This window comes from Entelurus aequoreus, linkage group LG01 (assembly GCF_033978785.1).
Source record: "Entelurus aequoreus isolate RoL-2023_Sb linkage group LG01, RoL_Eaeq_v1.1, whole genome shotgun sequence".
Classification (NCBI taxonomy): Eukaryota; Metazoa; Chordata; class Actinopteri; order Syngnathiformes; family Syngnathidae; genus Entelurus; species Entelurus aequoreus.
In genome coordinates, this window is record NC_084731.1 from 86535705 (window position 1) to 86551578 (window position 15874).

The 15874-nt window shown below is 41.1% G+C and overlaps 2 protein-coding genes across 3 annotated transcripts in view; one reads left to right on the forward strand and one right to left on the reverse strand.

Moving 5' to 3' along the window:
* The window catches only part of mrpl39 (mitochondrial ribosomal protein L39), a 350047-nt gene that overhangs the window by 142749 nt on the left and 191424 nt on the right, over positions 1–15874 (reverse strand). The window lies entirely within an intron of this gene.
* The window catches only part of LOC133658205 (A disintegrin and metalloproteinase with thrombospondin motifs 5), a 30403-nt gene that overhangs the window by 8757 nt on the left and 5772 nt on the right, over positions 1–15874 (forward strand). For both annotated transcript variants that reach the window (XM_062059968.1, XM_062059976.1), the window contains exons 2-7: positions 7954–8086; positions 8304–8471; positions 9593–9876; positions 11096–11279; positions 11360–11535; positions 14004–14179. In XM_062059968.1, the coding sequence (XP_061915952.1) occupies positions 7954–8086; positions 8304–8471; positions 9593–9876; positions 11096–11279; positions 11360–11535; positions 14004–14179 (1121 nt within the window). The remainder of the gene's footprint in view (positions 1–7953; positions 8087–8303; positions 8472–9592; positions 9877–11095; positions 11280–11359; positions 11536–14003; positions 14180–15874) is intronic.

Here is a 15874-nt window from a genome sequence, read left to right on the forward strand (position 1 = left end):
CTGTCAGTAACTACAGTTGGTCGCTACATCTGTAAGTGCAAGTTAAAACTCCACTATGCAAAGCGAAAGCCATTTATCAACAACACCCAGAAACGCTGCCGGCTCCGCTGGGCCCGAGCTCATCTAAGATGGACTGATGCAAAGTGGAAAAGTGTTCGGTGGTCTGACGAGTCCACATTTCCAATTGTTTTTGGAAACTGTGGACGTGGTGTCCACCGAGGAAAAGAACCATCCGGACTGTTATAGGCGCAAAGCTGAAAAGCCAGCATCTGTAATGGTTTGGGGGTGTATTAGTAACCAAGGCATGGGTAACTTACACATCTGTGAAGGCACCATTAATGCTGAAAGGTACATACCAGTTTTTGTAGCAACATGTTGCCATCCAAGCAATGTTATCATGGACGCCCCTGCTTATTTCAGCAAGACATTGCCAAGCCATGTGTTACAACAGCGTGGCTTCATAGTAAAAGAGTGCGGGTACTAGACTGGCCTGCCTGTAGTCCTGACCTGTCTCCCATTGAAAATGTGTGGCACAAAATACCACAACGGAGACCCCGGACTGTTGAACAACTTAAGCTGTACATCAAGCAAGAATGGGAAAGAATTCCACCTGAAAAGCTTAAAAAATTGGTCTCGTCAGTTCCCAAATGTTCACTTAGTGTTTTTAAAAGGAAAGGCCGTGTAACACAGTGGTAAAAATGCCCATGTGCCAACTTTTTTGCAATGTGTTGCTGCCATTAAATTCTAAGTTAATGATTATTTTCCCAAAAAAATTAAGTTTCTCAGTTCGAACATTAAATATTTTGTCTTTGCAGTCTGTTCAATTGCATACAAGTTAAAAAGTATTTGCAAATCATTGTATTCTGTTTTTATTTCCGAATTACACAACGTGCCAACTTAAGACCTAGTTCTCATTGATACCTGGTATCTAACACTATACCTGAATCCGAGGAAGCAGTTAAACTAGTAACCCAGAAAACTAAGTTATAAAGTCATCTGCTGCATGTCTTTCAGACAAATTAGTCTAATTGCTGCTCCACCATGACCCCACTTTTGGGTCTTGACCTTAAAAAGCTCACAAAATTGTCTTTATTTTTGACATTCTGACTTATGTGTCTCTGAGCCCCATCATCTGGGCCACGTAAATTGCCGTCACTTTGACCTGTCAGTCAATATGATGGGCAGACGTGCTCAACCAAACACTGCGGGGAAACTTTCAGGGAAACAGGAATGCACAAGCCACATATTTGTGCGGAATCCAGTCACGTGACGGCTAAGGTTACGGTTTCCCTTTAAATAACGCTGCCTGGAAATAACTGCATTTGGCTCAGGTGTCTGTTATCCAGCTGCATTGTGGGTGAAAAACAAAAGACAATTTGAGCTATTTCTCATTGGACTCCCTCTTGGCATTTGGAGCTGTTATTAGGTTGATATGCAAGGACTGTCATACATTTTCAACAAAGGGATTTACCTATATGCCCTATTTTCCGAACTATAGAGCGTATGTAAGCCCCACCCACAAAATATTTGAAGAAAAAAATGTGTTTCCATATATTAGCCGCACTGGACTATAAGCCGCAGGTATACTGTATATGTTGTGAAATGAGTTATTTCTTTATTTTCATACCTTAATTGTTTCCTACCAATCAATGATCAAACAAAACAGACGTCATCATCATGGACCCACTCGCCGCGCAAGCTAGCTCTCCATTCAGCGAAACAGACTCAATAACTCCACCGTGACGTTTTGGTGAATTTACGAAACTGAAACAATACAAAAAGAATGCCATTTGTAGGTTGATAATACTAACACAAACCCTCGTAAACGTGTCAGCATATTAGCTCATGCTAATGACGCCAGCGTGATTACATTGCGAAAGCACGTACAAATATGCATGAAAACACTCGTGGAGGCATCAAACATGGGATGGTTTAGTAGGTGTAAGTACTTTTGATTATATTGTAAATAGAGATGTCCAGTAATATCGGCCTGCCGATATTATCGGCCGATAAATGCTTTAAAATGTAATATCGGAAATTATCGGTATCGGTTTCAAAAAGTAAAATTAATGACTTTTTAAAACGCCACTGTACGGAGCGGCACATATCCGGTAAATCACGGACGTAGGCCCTACGTCCTTGTTGTAGCTGTTGTTTTGAGGCATGTTTAAAAAAAAAAAAACTTGTTGAAGTCGGGGTCCACGTTAATGAATTCATGGTAAAGTTACATTGTTTAATGCATCCAGCGAGGCATCACAACAAAATTAGGCATAATAATGTGTTAATTCCACGACTGCATATATCGGTATCGGTTGATAATGGAATCGGTAATTAAGAGTTGGACAATATCGGAATATCCATTTTTTGGGGGATATTGGCAAAAAATGATATCCCAAAAAAAATGGATATTCCGATATTTTTTGCCGATACCATGAATTGATTAACGTGGACCCCGACTTAAACAAGTTGCAATTATGCAAATGAGCAGATGATGTAATCTCGCCCCCTTACTTGACCTGTAACCCACTGCCACAGTTAGATTGATGGATGCAGTAAGGGGAACCCGTAGACGTCTTTGGGAGTCACACAAAACAGTTTCACAGTAAATCCACCCGTACAAACGTGTGTGTGTGTGTGTGTGTGTGTGTGTGTGTGTGTGTGTGTGTGTGTGTGTGTGTGTGTGTGTGTGTGTGTGTGTGTGTGTGTGTGTGTGTGTGTGTGTGTGTGTGTGTGTGTGTGTGTGTGTGTGTCAGACTGTTGACAGACATATATATTGTGTGCGCTCCTGTTTTCCTTCACATCTCACTCAAATATTTGCATGGACATTCCCAGCAGGGGTCTGCAGCGCTGCTGATGCAGAGGCGCGTCGACGTCTGGGATGCTCAACGTCGAGCTCCTTGAACGCTAACTGATGGGATGTCGAAGTCCACACAGTTATGTCACCTAACCCCTGACATGGAGTTTGCACGTGTGTGGCGCCGACTCCTCCCTTTCCTGTGCACTCGACAAACCACCGCCACCTCCGCGGGCTTTCTGTGTGCATCGCAGTGTACATTTCCCAGCGCTCGCCGCCACCGCGGTCGGCCCCTCTGTTTGTTTTAGCTGTTCCTGATATTTCACACATGTTCTACCCTGTCTGGCATCTGGGGATGACCTGCAGACGGCCCCCCCCCGGAGCCCCGAAGCCTGGACGGTGGCTATAGAGGGCATGGGGGCCTCGGCTTACAGTGACTCCGGTGAATTTCAACCGCTTCTTCTTTGCGATTGTTGACGCAACACTTTCGAAGTTCGATTCCCGGCGAAATCCATCTGATGTGCGTATTTTGTGGCGACGTCAGGTGTGTGGAGGGTTTTCAGTGCGAGCCCAACCAGCTTAGTCAGACATTTAACATGTGTGTTTGTTTTACTCAAACCTTGGCTCAGACACAACCCCCCCCCCCCCCCCCCCGCCCCCGATCGTCACCTGGCCTTCGCATCCAGCTAGCCACCTGTTCTGTGTTGTTTCTGCCAATACCCCTGTAACTCCACCCCATCCCTTTAATATCCGGCATCCCTCCGTCCCCCAACCATATCCCTGGATTTGTTTTCTTTCTCCGCCCATAGTTGTCTATGAGAGGCATAACAATGTTGGGAGTAAAAACATTAGCTTTCACCTTGAATGGGTCTGGTGAAGAAATAAATAGTTTTGGGGCGAAAGACTGTGGGAAACTTTCTATAGACTGGATGGAAGACAAACGTTGTGCTTGTGGAGAGGGCACTCAGCGGGTCTGAGAGTATTCATCGGTTAATTGGCACTTTTGTTGTATTGTGCATGTGCATCCTGTATATTTTCTGTAAGTGCATGTATTTATTTGCAAGTTTAGTATGTATATGTTTGTGTGTGCACTCTTTCCACCCAGTTAGTCAAGTGTGAGTCCAAAACACAAGGCCGTTTGTTCCTAACTGGTCCGCCCGGAACGGGTAAACACCCTGCCCCGCCACCCAGCAGGCCTGTCAGCACCACTTATCGTGACCATTCATCGTCACTGTTGAGTATTAAACTCTGAGACCGGTTCATTAGGATATTGACCACGTTGGGGTTCCGCTCAGAGAACACAGTCATCAGTTGGACTTGTCAACTTTAATGGTGCATACTGGAGTATACACAGCGATACCGTATTTTCTGGACCATAGGGCGCACCGGATTATAAGGCGCACTGCCGATGAGCTGGTCTATTCAGGGTTTTTTTTATACGAAAAGTGCATTAAAGGGGTCATGTTATGATTTTTTTCTCAATTTAAAACATTTCCTTGTGGTCTACATAACATGTAATGGTGGTTCTTTGGTCAAAATGTTGCATAGATTATGTTTTACAGATCATCTTCAAGTCGCTTTCTGACAGTCGCTTCCGGATGCACCATTTTGTGGGTGGTCTTATTTACGTGGCTCACCTTCGACCGCGTCTTCTCTCTGTCATCTTTGTTGTAGCGGTGTAGCGTGCAAGGACGGGATTGGAAGAAGTGTCAAAAGATGGAGCTAACTGTTTTAATAACATTCAGATTTTTACTTAAATCAACAACGGAACAGCATCTCCTCATCCGTGGCTCACTAGTGCAACAACGGCGGGGAAGTGTCCCGTGAAAAACCGTCCGTCTAATAACTAAAGTTCCGTGAATTATGTAAACCCACTACAGTTTTTAGCGCTTCCATAGCGAGATATAAGTAAGAACTTTACACTACTTTTATATTAGAAATGGCAACAGCGGAGGATGAATGTCCCATAACAAGAAGATAGAGAAAAAGAAGAAGATTATCGACTACGGTGTCATCACGGACTACGGTGTCGTCACGGACTACAGTGGCGGACGTGCGCAAATTTTCAGCACTTATGCAGATCCAAAATACACATCAGCAGGTACCAGAAAGTAAGGAAAGTTGGTTTTGCATAATATTGTGAAACAAAACACCAGATATGTCTGCTAATGGGTGCCATTTTGCGGTCCTTATACACACACCATAGTAATACTTCTACTATCTCTGACTACGGTAGTCGTAATGGGCCGACAATCCATCAAGCGGTGCGGCTTCAAAGTCGTACTAAAACATTTTGACAGATTTTTGAGTGCCGTGTGTAATATTCCTTATTTTCAATGGAACATTTAAAGTTTTGGTGTTGTTTACTTGCGTCATATTTCAGTCTACACGTTTCTCTTATGTGTGACTACCATCTACTAGTCACACTTATCATTACACCATGTACCAAATAAAATTGCTTCGAGGTCGGTAAGCACAACCAGAATTATTCCGTACATAGCTCCCGCCATCAGTGTGTGAATGTGTGTGTGTGTGAATGGGTGAATGTGGAAATAGTGTCAAAGCGCTTTGAGTTCCTTAAAAAGGTAGAAAAGCGATATACAAGTACAACCCATTTACCATTTACATTAGGCGCACCGGCTTATAAGGCGCACTGTCAATTTTTGAGAAAATGAAAGGATTTATAGTCCGAAAAATACGGTACTTTCATTTGGGTTAGTATCTGTGATACACAAGTAAAATATTTCTGTTATCTAGTCAAACAAAGATCTGTCTTGTATGCCTATAGATATGTTTAAAGTATATATGTACCAGAGAAATTATATAAAGATCAGCAAACATACATGCACAAACAAGCTGTCAATATATTGCCGTTTCACAATAGCATGCGTGAACTAGCCACATTAGCAGCAGCAATGCAATCCTTAACAGTGAGGCTCTTTAGCGGCGCCGTGGTGGCTCAATGGAGCTTTTTCAAAAATGTATGTAAATGGAAAAAAAATGGTGAAAAATATGTTTTTTGTTGTTATATGGTTTCTGTAGGAGGACAAACACGACACGAATCTTCCTAATTGTTACAAAGCCCACTGTACAATAGGTTTGTGTTTATGTTTCACCGATGAGAGTATTTGGCGAGCGCCACTTTGTACTACTAATTTCAACGGTCCTTGAACTCACGGTTGTGTGGACTGTCACTTAACAGTTACACATAATCATTTTGATAGTAGGCTAATACAGCTAATTAGCCACTTATACTTATACTTACTCATGTGTTGCCATCATTATAACACTTATATAAGTCGTTTAATTTTTTGCGGCTCCAGACCGATTACTTTTTTGTATTTGTGGTCCAATATGGCTCTTTCAACATTTTGGGTTCAGTAGCTTCTTAACAACCCGGCACCAATATTGTTCTTAAAACACCACTAAACATTACACAAACACAGTAATGTCTATTAATAGTCTAAATGAGTCTCATACAATCATCAGAATACTCACATCGTTAAAGACTAGAGCACCGATTGAACGTAGCAGAGAGAAACAAGTTACCACACGTTAACACAGGTCAAAAGGAAGTGGAAGTGACACTGTCAAAGAAATGCTTCACAATAAAAGTCTCTTTAAAACGTTTATAAACATGGAGAATTCTTAACAGTCACCATGGGACATGCTTGTGCCGTGTGCTAGAACCTAATTGCGATTTTTCTCTCCAAAATTGCGATTTTTATGTTTTAGACATGAAAATGCATAAAACTGCCAAAATAACGAGTGAAGGAAGACATGCTACTTTTAGGCCGTCAATCAACATATTTTTGTCTCGATGTGCCACACACTACAACAGTCCTTCTCAAATAGTGCGGTTCCAGGGGCGGCATGCTTTGTTTGCCCTACCAGTATATGATGAAGCGTATGTAGCACTTGGCTTCACTGTAACCACGGTGGGAGACGAGGAAAGGTTGGTGTGTTGTTTCCTTTAATGTTAATAAGCTTACAATGTTATGTAGAGGTAGAGTTATAACAATTATATAGACAAATAATACTATTTATAGTCAAAGTGTTTACTTCTTCCAAGGGGGGCGTGACAGAAAATGATTGAGAAGCACTGCACTAGAACAATATGCAATAATTTACTTGAAAAATATTTGGCTATATGAAGCTTTTGTTTACATTTAGCTCTTAAACTGAAGAAATAATCCATAAAAACTATACAGTGATTGTAATGTAATCATAATAAATAATAATAATGCAAGTAACCATTTAAAAGTATATACACTTTTACTTCTCATCACTGTAGAATTGTTTACCATTGTACTGTAATTGGAAGGTAAATAACTTTTAGTTAGCCTAAATAAACAAACTGGACTCTTATCCCTGTAAGAAAAAATGTCACTTAAATAAATATTAAACATCTTAAAGCACCATTTTTTCCCCCAGTTGGAAAAACAAGGTCGGACTTGGTCTTTTTCTTTGTTGCCGTCACGTAAACACGGATTCTCACTTTTTCGCCCGTGTTGATTGGCTCATATTGCCCATCCGATTTGAAGCTGAAATATAACATTTGACTATACCAGGGGTCGGCAGCCCAAAATGTTGAAAGAGCCATATTGGACCAAAAATACAAAAAACAAATCTGTCTGGAGCCGCAAAAAATTAAAAGCCGTATGTACTGTAAGTGTTATAATGAAGGCAACACATGACGTAAGTGTCTATTTTAGCTATAATAGCCTACTATCAACATGACTATGTGTCGCAGGCTGAAGCAAATCTTCGTTGACAGAAATGTTGAAACGTAATATTTATTCTTACACATTTTTACAACATTAGAAACCGTTAGTAAATCAGAGGCTACTCAGAAGGTGAGATAACTCCTGGAAATTACTGTATTTTTACTTAGAATATGTTCCCCATACTAAAGTGTTACCAAAATTATTTATGGCCCTAATCAAAACCTTGATGTCGATTCGATGTTGATTAATCGTGCGGCCCTACTGTGTGCGTGCACGACCTTCTGTGCCTGAGATTAACCGATTGATTTTGCAGGACTCCCCGAGGCCTCATCTGCGTGAATGTGTGCGAATGGAAACGACAATCGATACTAACACAAACAGTGTGCTCAACATGAAGCGTATGTGCTGGTGTGAACTAAATGTTCTGCGCAGGACCTCTGCGGCCATCACTCCTGTGACACCCTGGGAATGGCGGACGTCGGCACCATCTGCTCTCCGGAAAGAAGCTGCGCTGTCATCGAGGATGACGGGCTTCACGCCGCGTTCACCGTTGCCCACGAGATAGGTAAGCACGGATAAACACGCACACGACGACATAAACAGAGACACGGACGCGTCCGGACTTGCTCACCTGTCAGCACCTCTGCGGTTGCTGATGCTGGCGAGAGTATCGCGCGGTCGCTATGTTTGTCTTCGCTCACTCCTGCCGCGTGTGCGAGCCTGCGGCGTCGTTTCTCGTGTCGCCATAACGCTTGGGTTCTTCTCTCCCTCCGCCGCCTCAGGCCATTTGCTGGGTTTGTCCCACGACGACTCCAAATTCTGCGAGGAGCGCTTCGGCGTGAACAGCGACAAGAGGCTCATGTCCTCCATCCTCACCTCCATCGACGCCTCCAAACCCTGGAGCCGCTGCACCTCGGCCACCATCACCGACTTCTTTGACGACGGCAATGGTGAGTATTTTTTTGCGCCGACAGAAGCAAACATCTGGAGTTATTTTAAAAGTGAGAGCTCTTAAGAGCCTGTTAAAGATTTATACTATTGCTGAAAATTGCAGCCATGTGAGCTTGACCTGTTTCTCTATTACTGAGCGAGGAATTTTACTAGGGGTGTTAAAAAAAATTGCGATTCTTATTTGTAACGATTCTTAATCAAAAAAAAAAAAATGTAATTAAAAAAAAAATAAAAATAAGTATCTTTCCTTCAGGCAAATCATACTGTTGATGTAGATGCCCATATCTGCTTATTTGTATTTGACTTTATTAAATGTTTGGGTAGAATTTTACTAAACACAACCAGTTTACTTTGAAGTAATTGGCTATATGTAGTTAATCATAGAATCATCAATCAATCAATCAAAGTTTATTTATACAGCCCTTAATCACAAGCGTCTCTAAGGGCTGCACAAGCCACAACGACATCAGATCCCACATCAGGGCAAGAAAAAACTCAGCCCACTGGGCACAATGAGAAACCTTGGAGGGGACCGCAGATGTGGGGACCCTCCGACCCCCTGGGCGACCGGTGCAATGGGTGTCGAGTGGATCTAGTTAATAGTGTGAGAGTCCAGTCCATAGTGGGGCCAGCAGGGGATCATCTTGAGTGGAGACAAGTCAGCAGCGCAGAGACGTCCCCAACTGATGCACAGAGGAGTGGTCCACCCCGGGTCCTGACCTTGAACAACTCATCTGTGGTCCCCTGATAACCTCTCCACTCAGGAGAGGGGGGCAGAGCAGAAAAGAGACGGCAGATCAACTGGTCTAAAAGGGGGGTCTAGTTAAAGGCTAGAGTATATAAATGAGTTTTAAGATGGGACTTAAATACTTCTACTGGCACCCAATGTTATTAAAAAAGTATTGATTTTGAATGGAGAATCGATTCTGAATCCAATCGTTAACCCCAAGAATTCAATCGGATCGTGAGGGCCCAAAGATTCACAGCCCGAGATGTTATTGTGCTCATCAAAGATCATGTATCTTAAGTAATTAGACGTTTCGAGAGGATGCCAAAATACCATTTGTACAATACGTTATTGGGTGGACTTAATCATCATACGCTGTTTTGTCCCCTGCAGCTGAGTGCCTCCTCGACTCTCCCCGCCAGCCTCTGCTGGGCCCCGAAGAGCTCCCAGGGCAGAGTTACGACGCCGTGCGCCAGTGCCGCCTGGCCTTCGGTCCGGAGTACACGGTGTGCCCCGGGATGGACGTGTGCTCTCGGCTCTGGTGCGCAGTGATCCGCCAGGGACAGATGGTGTGTCTGACCAAGAAGCTACCGGCGGTGGAGGGGACCCCCTGCGGCAAGGGCCGCATCTGCCTCCAGGGGAAGTGCGTGGATAAAACACGCAAAAGACACTACTCGGTAAGAGGTGACAAATTCTTCCTTTATCGGCAAGCCGGACAATTGATTGAATTCTAATCGCTAATAAAATTTTGGCTTCTCAAGATTTGAAAAATATTATAATCGGAAAAAACGATTAGTGGGTGCAAATTCCTGAGCTTGAAACACATGAGTGAAAAAAAGACCATGTCTACTAGAAGTTTGGGATCTCACCCCGGTTGCTACTTTTTATTTGACCCAGCGCTAGTATGCCTAGTTAACAATCACTAAACTCAACAAATAAATAAGGCCATAGGATTTACGCGTTCACATAACCGCAGACGGAGTCACAGAATTGCCAGGTAAAAAATAATCCGCTGTTGAATTGACACAAATGTAAGTGAAATGTTGTCATTATGAGGAGAAGGAACATTTGTTTGGGAAATAATATAACATATTATAACATCCCCTGAACTAAACAACTTTGAGATGGCCACTTTAAACACAAAGCTAAAGCGACCAAGCACAATTCATGCACCCACAACACACATCTCATCGGCTTGTGTTGTTGTGAACGACATCATCGACGTAAAACCAATGCACAAACAGGACAAACGTCGCAACTCGAGAGGCTCGTTCTTTTTTTATTCAACAGCTTCAAGTTGTCTCCGAACTCGTCAAGTTAAGAACAGCAGCACACTTCCTCCCTTCACAGTAACAGCGCTGTGCGCAACATCCGGTCTGACGGCGCTTACAAAATAAAGGTTTCAAAAAAGTACCTTGTACAAGCATAATGTACTTAAAACTCTTATTGATACATTTTCACAATTATTATGCTTGAATTTGAAATACTGGTCAAAATTGTCCAAATATGTATTGTACCAATAAATGTGAGGGTTTTTGCGTTGTATTAACATTTTATAAAATTGTATTTGTGACGCACAAAAATTACATTCTGTGTTGTTAAAATATGTAAAAAAAAAAAAACAGAATTGAAAACAAAAAAATTAAATGTATTTTGTCATAATTTTATTTAAATGTATTTGTGTTACTATTATTATTATCATTTTACATGTTGTTTATTTGTTACTAATTTATATCCAGTTGTTTTTCTAAATTATATTTAAAGTTAAGTTTTGATGGTACAGTAAATACTTACCGTGTTGTTGGTCCTGATTTCAATATCAATCAACACACTCCTGATCATTATTTTTGCCATGATGGTCCAGACCGAGTGACAACCCTTTCCTCTGTGCCGCAGTCATCCAACCATGGCAGCTGGAGCTCCTGGGGTTCCTGGGGCGCCTGCACCAGAACATGCGGCGGTGGAGTGCAGTTCGCCCAGCGGCTGTGCAACAACCCGCCACCGCGGAACAACGGGCGCTACTGCACGGGGAAGAGAGCCATCTACCGGTCTTGCAACGTTGCACCATGTTCACCATCCAGTGAGTGTTGCAATACCTACTGTATTTGTATCAATGACTTGGTAACTAGAATAAACCAACTATATTTTATTGTTGTTTAGATAAGAGTTTCCGTCAGGAGCAGTGTGAGGTGCGCAACGGCCCACAAACAGACCCCAAAGGGGTGAAGACTTTTGTCGAATGGGTCCCCAAATATGCAGGAGTTCTCCCTAAAGATGTGTGCAAACTAACCTGCCGAGCAAAAGGAACTGGCTACTATGTGGTGTTCTCACACAGGGTGAGCTGGGATCCTTCTCATTCATTTCAAGGTTATTCTCAGGGCATTGAACCGAAGACGATAATCCAGACCTGGACGAATTAGGCTTTTCAATGTGGCCCGCTGGACATTCCCAAATCATTTTTTTAGATCTTTAAGATGGAAACTGTAGCTGCCATTATGATGTGCAGTGATGTTTTCAAATGAGTATTTCAATGGTTGGAATCTGCGCTTTTGCATGATATACTAGTTACTACGGTAATCTAATTAGTTACTATGGTAATCTACGTCACCGCAGCTCAGACGAGGCACCAAGCAGTTTGGGTGGGGAGCGTTTCCACAGAGTGTTTCCAGAGCGGCCAGTCTGAAATGCGGGTGTCAGGGACAGACGCGGAATGAGATTTTTACAACAAAGTTCTAAAGATGAGTGACATATCAGATTGTATATTTATTTCGCTGTGTTTCTTGCATTTTTGTTGCGTTTCGCTTGATTATAAAATATGTCGATCGAAAGGGGGTGTGACGTTCATATGTTGTCAATATTCAGTGTTTTATCGTTCATAGTTAATATTGTAAATCCCACATTCTTTATTTTCATGTACATTCTGGGTGTCTCATTCAGTTAAAAAATTTAAAATTCCATTCCGTTTTTTTAAGGCGGTCTGGCATAAAATTTTTAGCTTTCAATCCGACATTATTGTGAGGTTTTGTATTAGTGTTCCTAAAAATAGGACCCAAGCACACATACTGTACAGTAGATTTTCACAGCTTACATATATATGTATATATATATTAGGGGTGTGGGAAAAAATCGATTCGAATTCGAATCGTGATTCTCACGTTGTGCGATTCAGAATCGATTCTCATTTTTTTTTAATCTATTTTTTTTTTTTAATTGTTTTAATTTTTTATTTATCAATCCAACAAAACAATACACAGCAATACCATAACAATGCAATCCAATTCCAAAACCAAACCTGACCCAGCAACACTCAGAACTGCAATAAACAGAGCAATTGAGAGGAGACACAAACACGACACAGAACAATCCAAAAGTAGAAAACAAAAATTAACATTATCAACAACAGTATCAATATTAGTTACAATTTCAACATAGCAGTGATTAAAAATCCCTCATTGATATTATCATTAGACATTTATAAAAAATAAAAAAAAAAGAACAATAGTGTCACAGTGGCTTACACTTGCATCGCATCTCATAAGCTTGACAACACACTGTGTCCAATATTTTCACAAAGATAAAATAAGTCATATTTTTGGTTCAGTTAATAGTCAAAACAAATTTACATTATTGCAATCAGTTGATAAAACATTGTCCTTTACAATTATAAAAGCTTTTTACAAAAATCTACTACTCTGCTTGCATGTCAGCAGACTGGGGTAGATCCTGCTGAAATCCTATGTATTGAATGAATAGAGAATCCTTTTGAATCGGGAAAAAATCGTTTTTGAATCATGAATCGTGTTGAATGGAAAAAAAAATCGATTTTGAATCGAATCGTGACCCCAAGAATCGATATTGAATCGAATCGTGGGACACCCAAAGATTCACAGCCCTAATGTACTGTATATATATATATATATATATATATATATATATATATATATATATATATATATATATATATATATATATATATATATATATATATATATATATATATATATATAATTGCCAGGCCTGCAATAATCTCTCATCCAAGCAGGCTTCATCACTCCATGCCCACAGAATTGGATATGACAGCTCTAGTCCAAGGGTGTCCAAACAGGCCCGCCGGCGTCTTTTATTTGGTCTCGGCGCCCGAGAGACAGTCAATCAATCAATCAAAGTTTATTTATAAATCCCTAAATCACAAGTGTCTCAAAGGGCTGCAGAAGCCACAACGACATCCTCGGCTCAGATCCCACTGCAAAAGCAGTGGGATATTTTTTGACAGCACAAGTTCCAAAAAATTTTTTTGTTGGAGGTGGTGTTTTTTGATATTATATGCTAATTGCTAACACACAGCTGCCATTGCGACAGCATTTGGTGGTCATTGATTGTAACTAACGTCAGTTAATTATACTTTCATGTAAATTCAGCACAGCTATGAGTTAAATGTCACAATCCAAACAACCTTCCCTAGTCATGGTGCAGGAAAAAAATGCAACTAGCACAAAAATGTAACAAACATGGTCACACTTAACACGACCTGCTCACTGAACTTTGTGGCTATTACAGCACGGATTAAATTGATTTAATTTAATTACTGGATTTGGCACCATTTTCTTAGACTCGAGCTGTCCTATCTAAGTCTGTGAGCATGAACTGATGAAGCCTGCTCCGATGAGAGGCAAAATGTCCTTTAAGACAATCCGAACATTCCAGTAGTGATCGATTCAATGCCCTTAGAATATTGGTCAGAAGGTTTCTGCAACGTTTGCATAAAACAAAGCTGAGAGATGTTAAACTTACACTTTGGTTTCAGGTGACAGACGGGACCGAGTGCCGTCCTTACAGCAGCTCGGTGTGCGTGAAAGGGAAGTGCGTTCGAACAGGCTGCGACGGCATCATAGGCTCCAAGCTTCAGTTTGACAAGTGCGGCAAATGTGGAGGCGACAGCACAGGGTGCATACGTGTTCTGGGCAACTTCACCAAGAAAAGGTAAGACGAAATACTGGACCTGCACCTTGTGGACGTGCTTTTAGAATGACGTCTTAGTTGTGATGACATATGGGATCGACATGGCTCAGACTGTAGAATGGCTGTCTCCCAATCATGAACCTGTGGAAGTATCATAATACTTATCTTAAGTCAAGTATTGGAATATAATTATTATGTGATAATATCTTGAAGGTTGAAAAGTTGAATACCAATTCACCGTTCACATATGAGGACCATAGCATAACCCTTGCCCACTGACTGATCCCAACATGGTGGTCTACAAGAGGAGAAGAATGCAGATTTTATTTTAATTAACTTATTTTTTAGGAGTAGCTCTTTTTCACTTTCGATAAGAAACAGATATTGCAGCCTATTGCGATAGGCTATCAACAGGGATCATATATACTTGTATTATTTTGTAGTGTAAAATGTTAGAAGCAGAGTCAAACAGAGAACAACGGTAGGTATGAACAACAATAATCTATTTATTATTAACCGTCTGAAATGCTGTTTTAAGTTGAAGTGGAGTGGTAATTGTTTTTGGCGTCAATATTTCAATATTTCAGTAAGGTCATGAAACAGTAAAATGAATAATGCTGACACGTTTGTTACAGGATATTTTTTTATTATGCTTCTGCCCAGGAGACTTAAAGTGGGGGTGTCCCCATTCGATATTATTGTCAGATATCAGTCCAATGTTAGCAAAAAAAACAAGGATCGGATTATATCACTTTGCATCAAAAATGTCCTATACAAGCAGTCCTGCAGCATCGTTACTTGTGCAAAGCTGGACAGCCAGTTAACATCTAACTAGGCCACCTACTCAGTGGCCTAGTGGTTAGAGTGTCCGCCCTGAGATCGGTAGGTTGTGAGTTCAAACCCCGGCCGAGTCATACCAAAGACTATAAAAATGGGAACCATTACCTCCCTGCTTGGCACTCAGCATCAAGGGTTGGAATTGGGGGTTAAATCACCAAAAATGATTCCCGGGTGCGGCACCGCTGCTGCCCACTGCTGCCCACTGCTCCGCTCACCTCCCAGGGGGTGAACAAGGGGATGGGTCAAATGCAGAGGACAAATTTCACCACACCTAGTGTGTGTGTGACAATCATTGGTACTTTAACTTTAACTTTAAATGTCCTCCAATAAGCACACAAGGTTGGTCATTTCTTGTATTTTAGTCAAGTCATTTACAAAAGGTAAGCATGGTAGGCTATGGGCTTTTAGAAGCTACACAACAGCTAAGCACACAATAGCACACAAGCTAGACGTACATAGTAAATGTCTGTAACTGAACAGTATTGCAGTCTAAAACACATTTGTCAATATAAACAAGTATCAAATAGGGACAAGCGGTAGAAAATGGATGGATGGATGGATCAAATAATTATAGTTGCATATTACTTACAGACACAAAGTCGCAAAGGCAGAAGCATATAAGAAAGTATCAGTAACAATCATCTTTTAACTGGTATTTTTTTTTTTTTGTCATAAAGAAATACAATCATGTGTGCTTACGGACTGTATCCCTGCAGACTGTATTGATCTATATTGATATATAATGTATATATTGTGTTTTTTATCTTGATTTAATTAAAAAAAAAAAAAAAAAAAAATTTTTTTTTTTTTAAATTTCTTGTGCGGCCTTATAAACCAGTGCACCCTATGGTCCGAAAAATACGTTGTATATATATA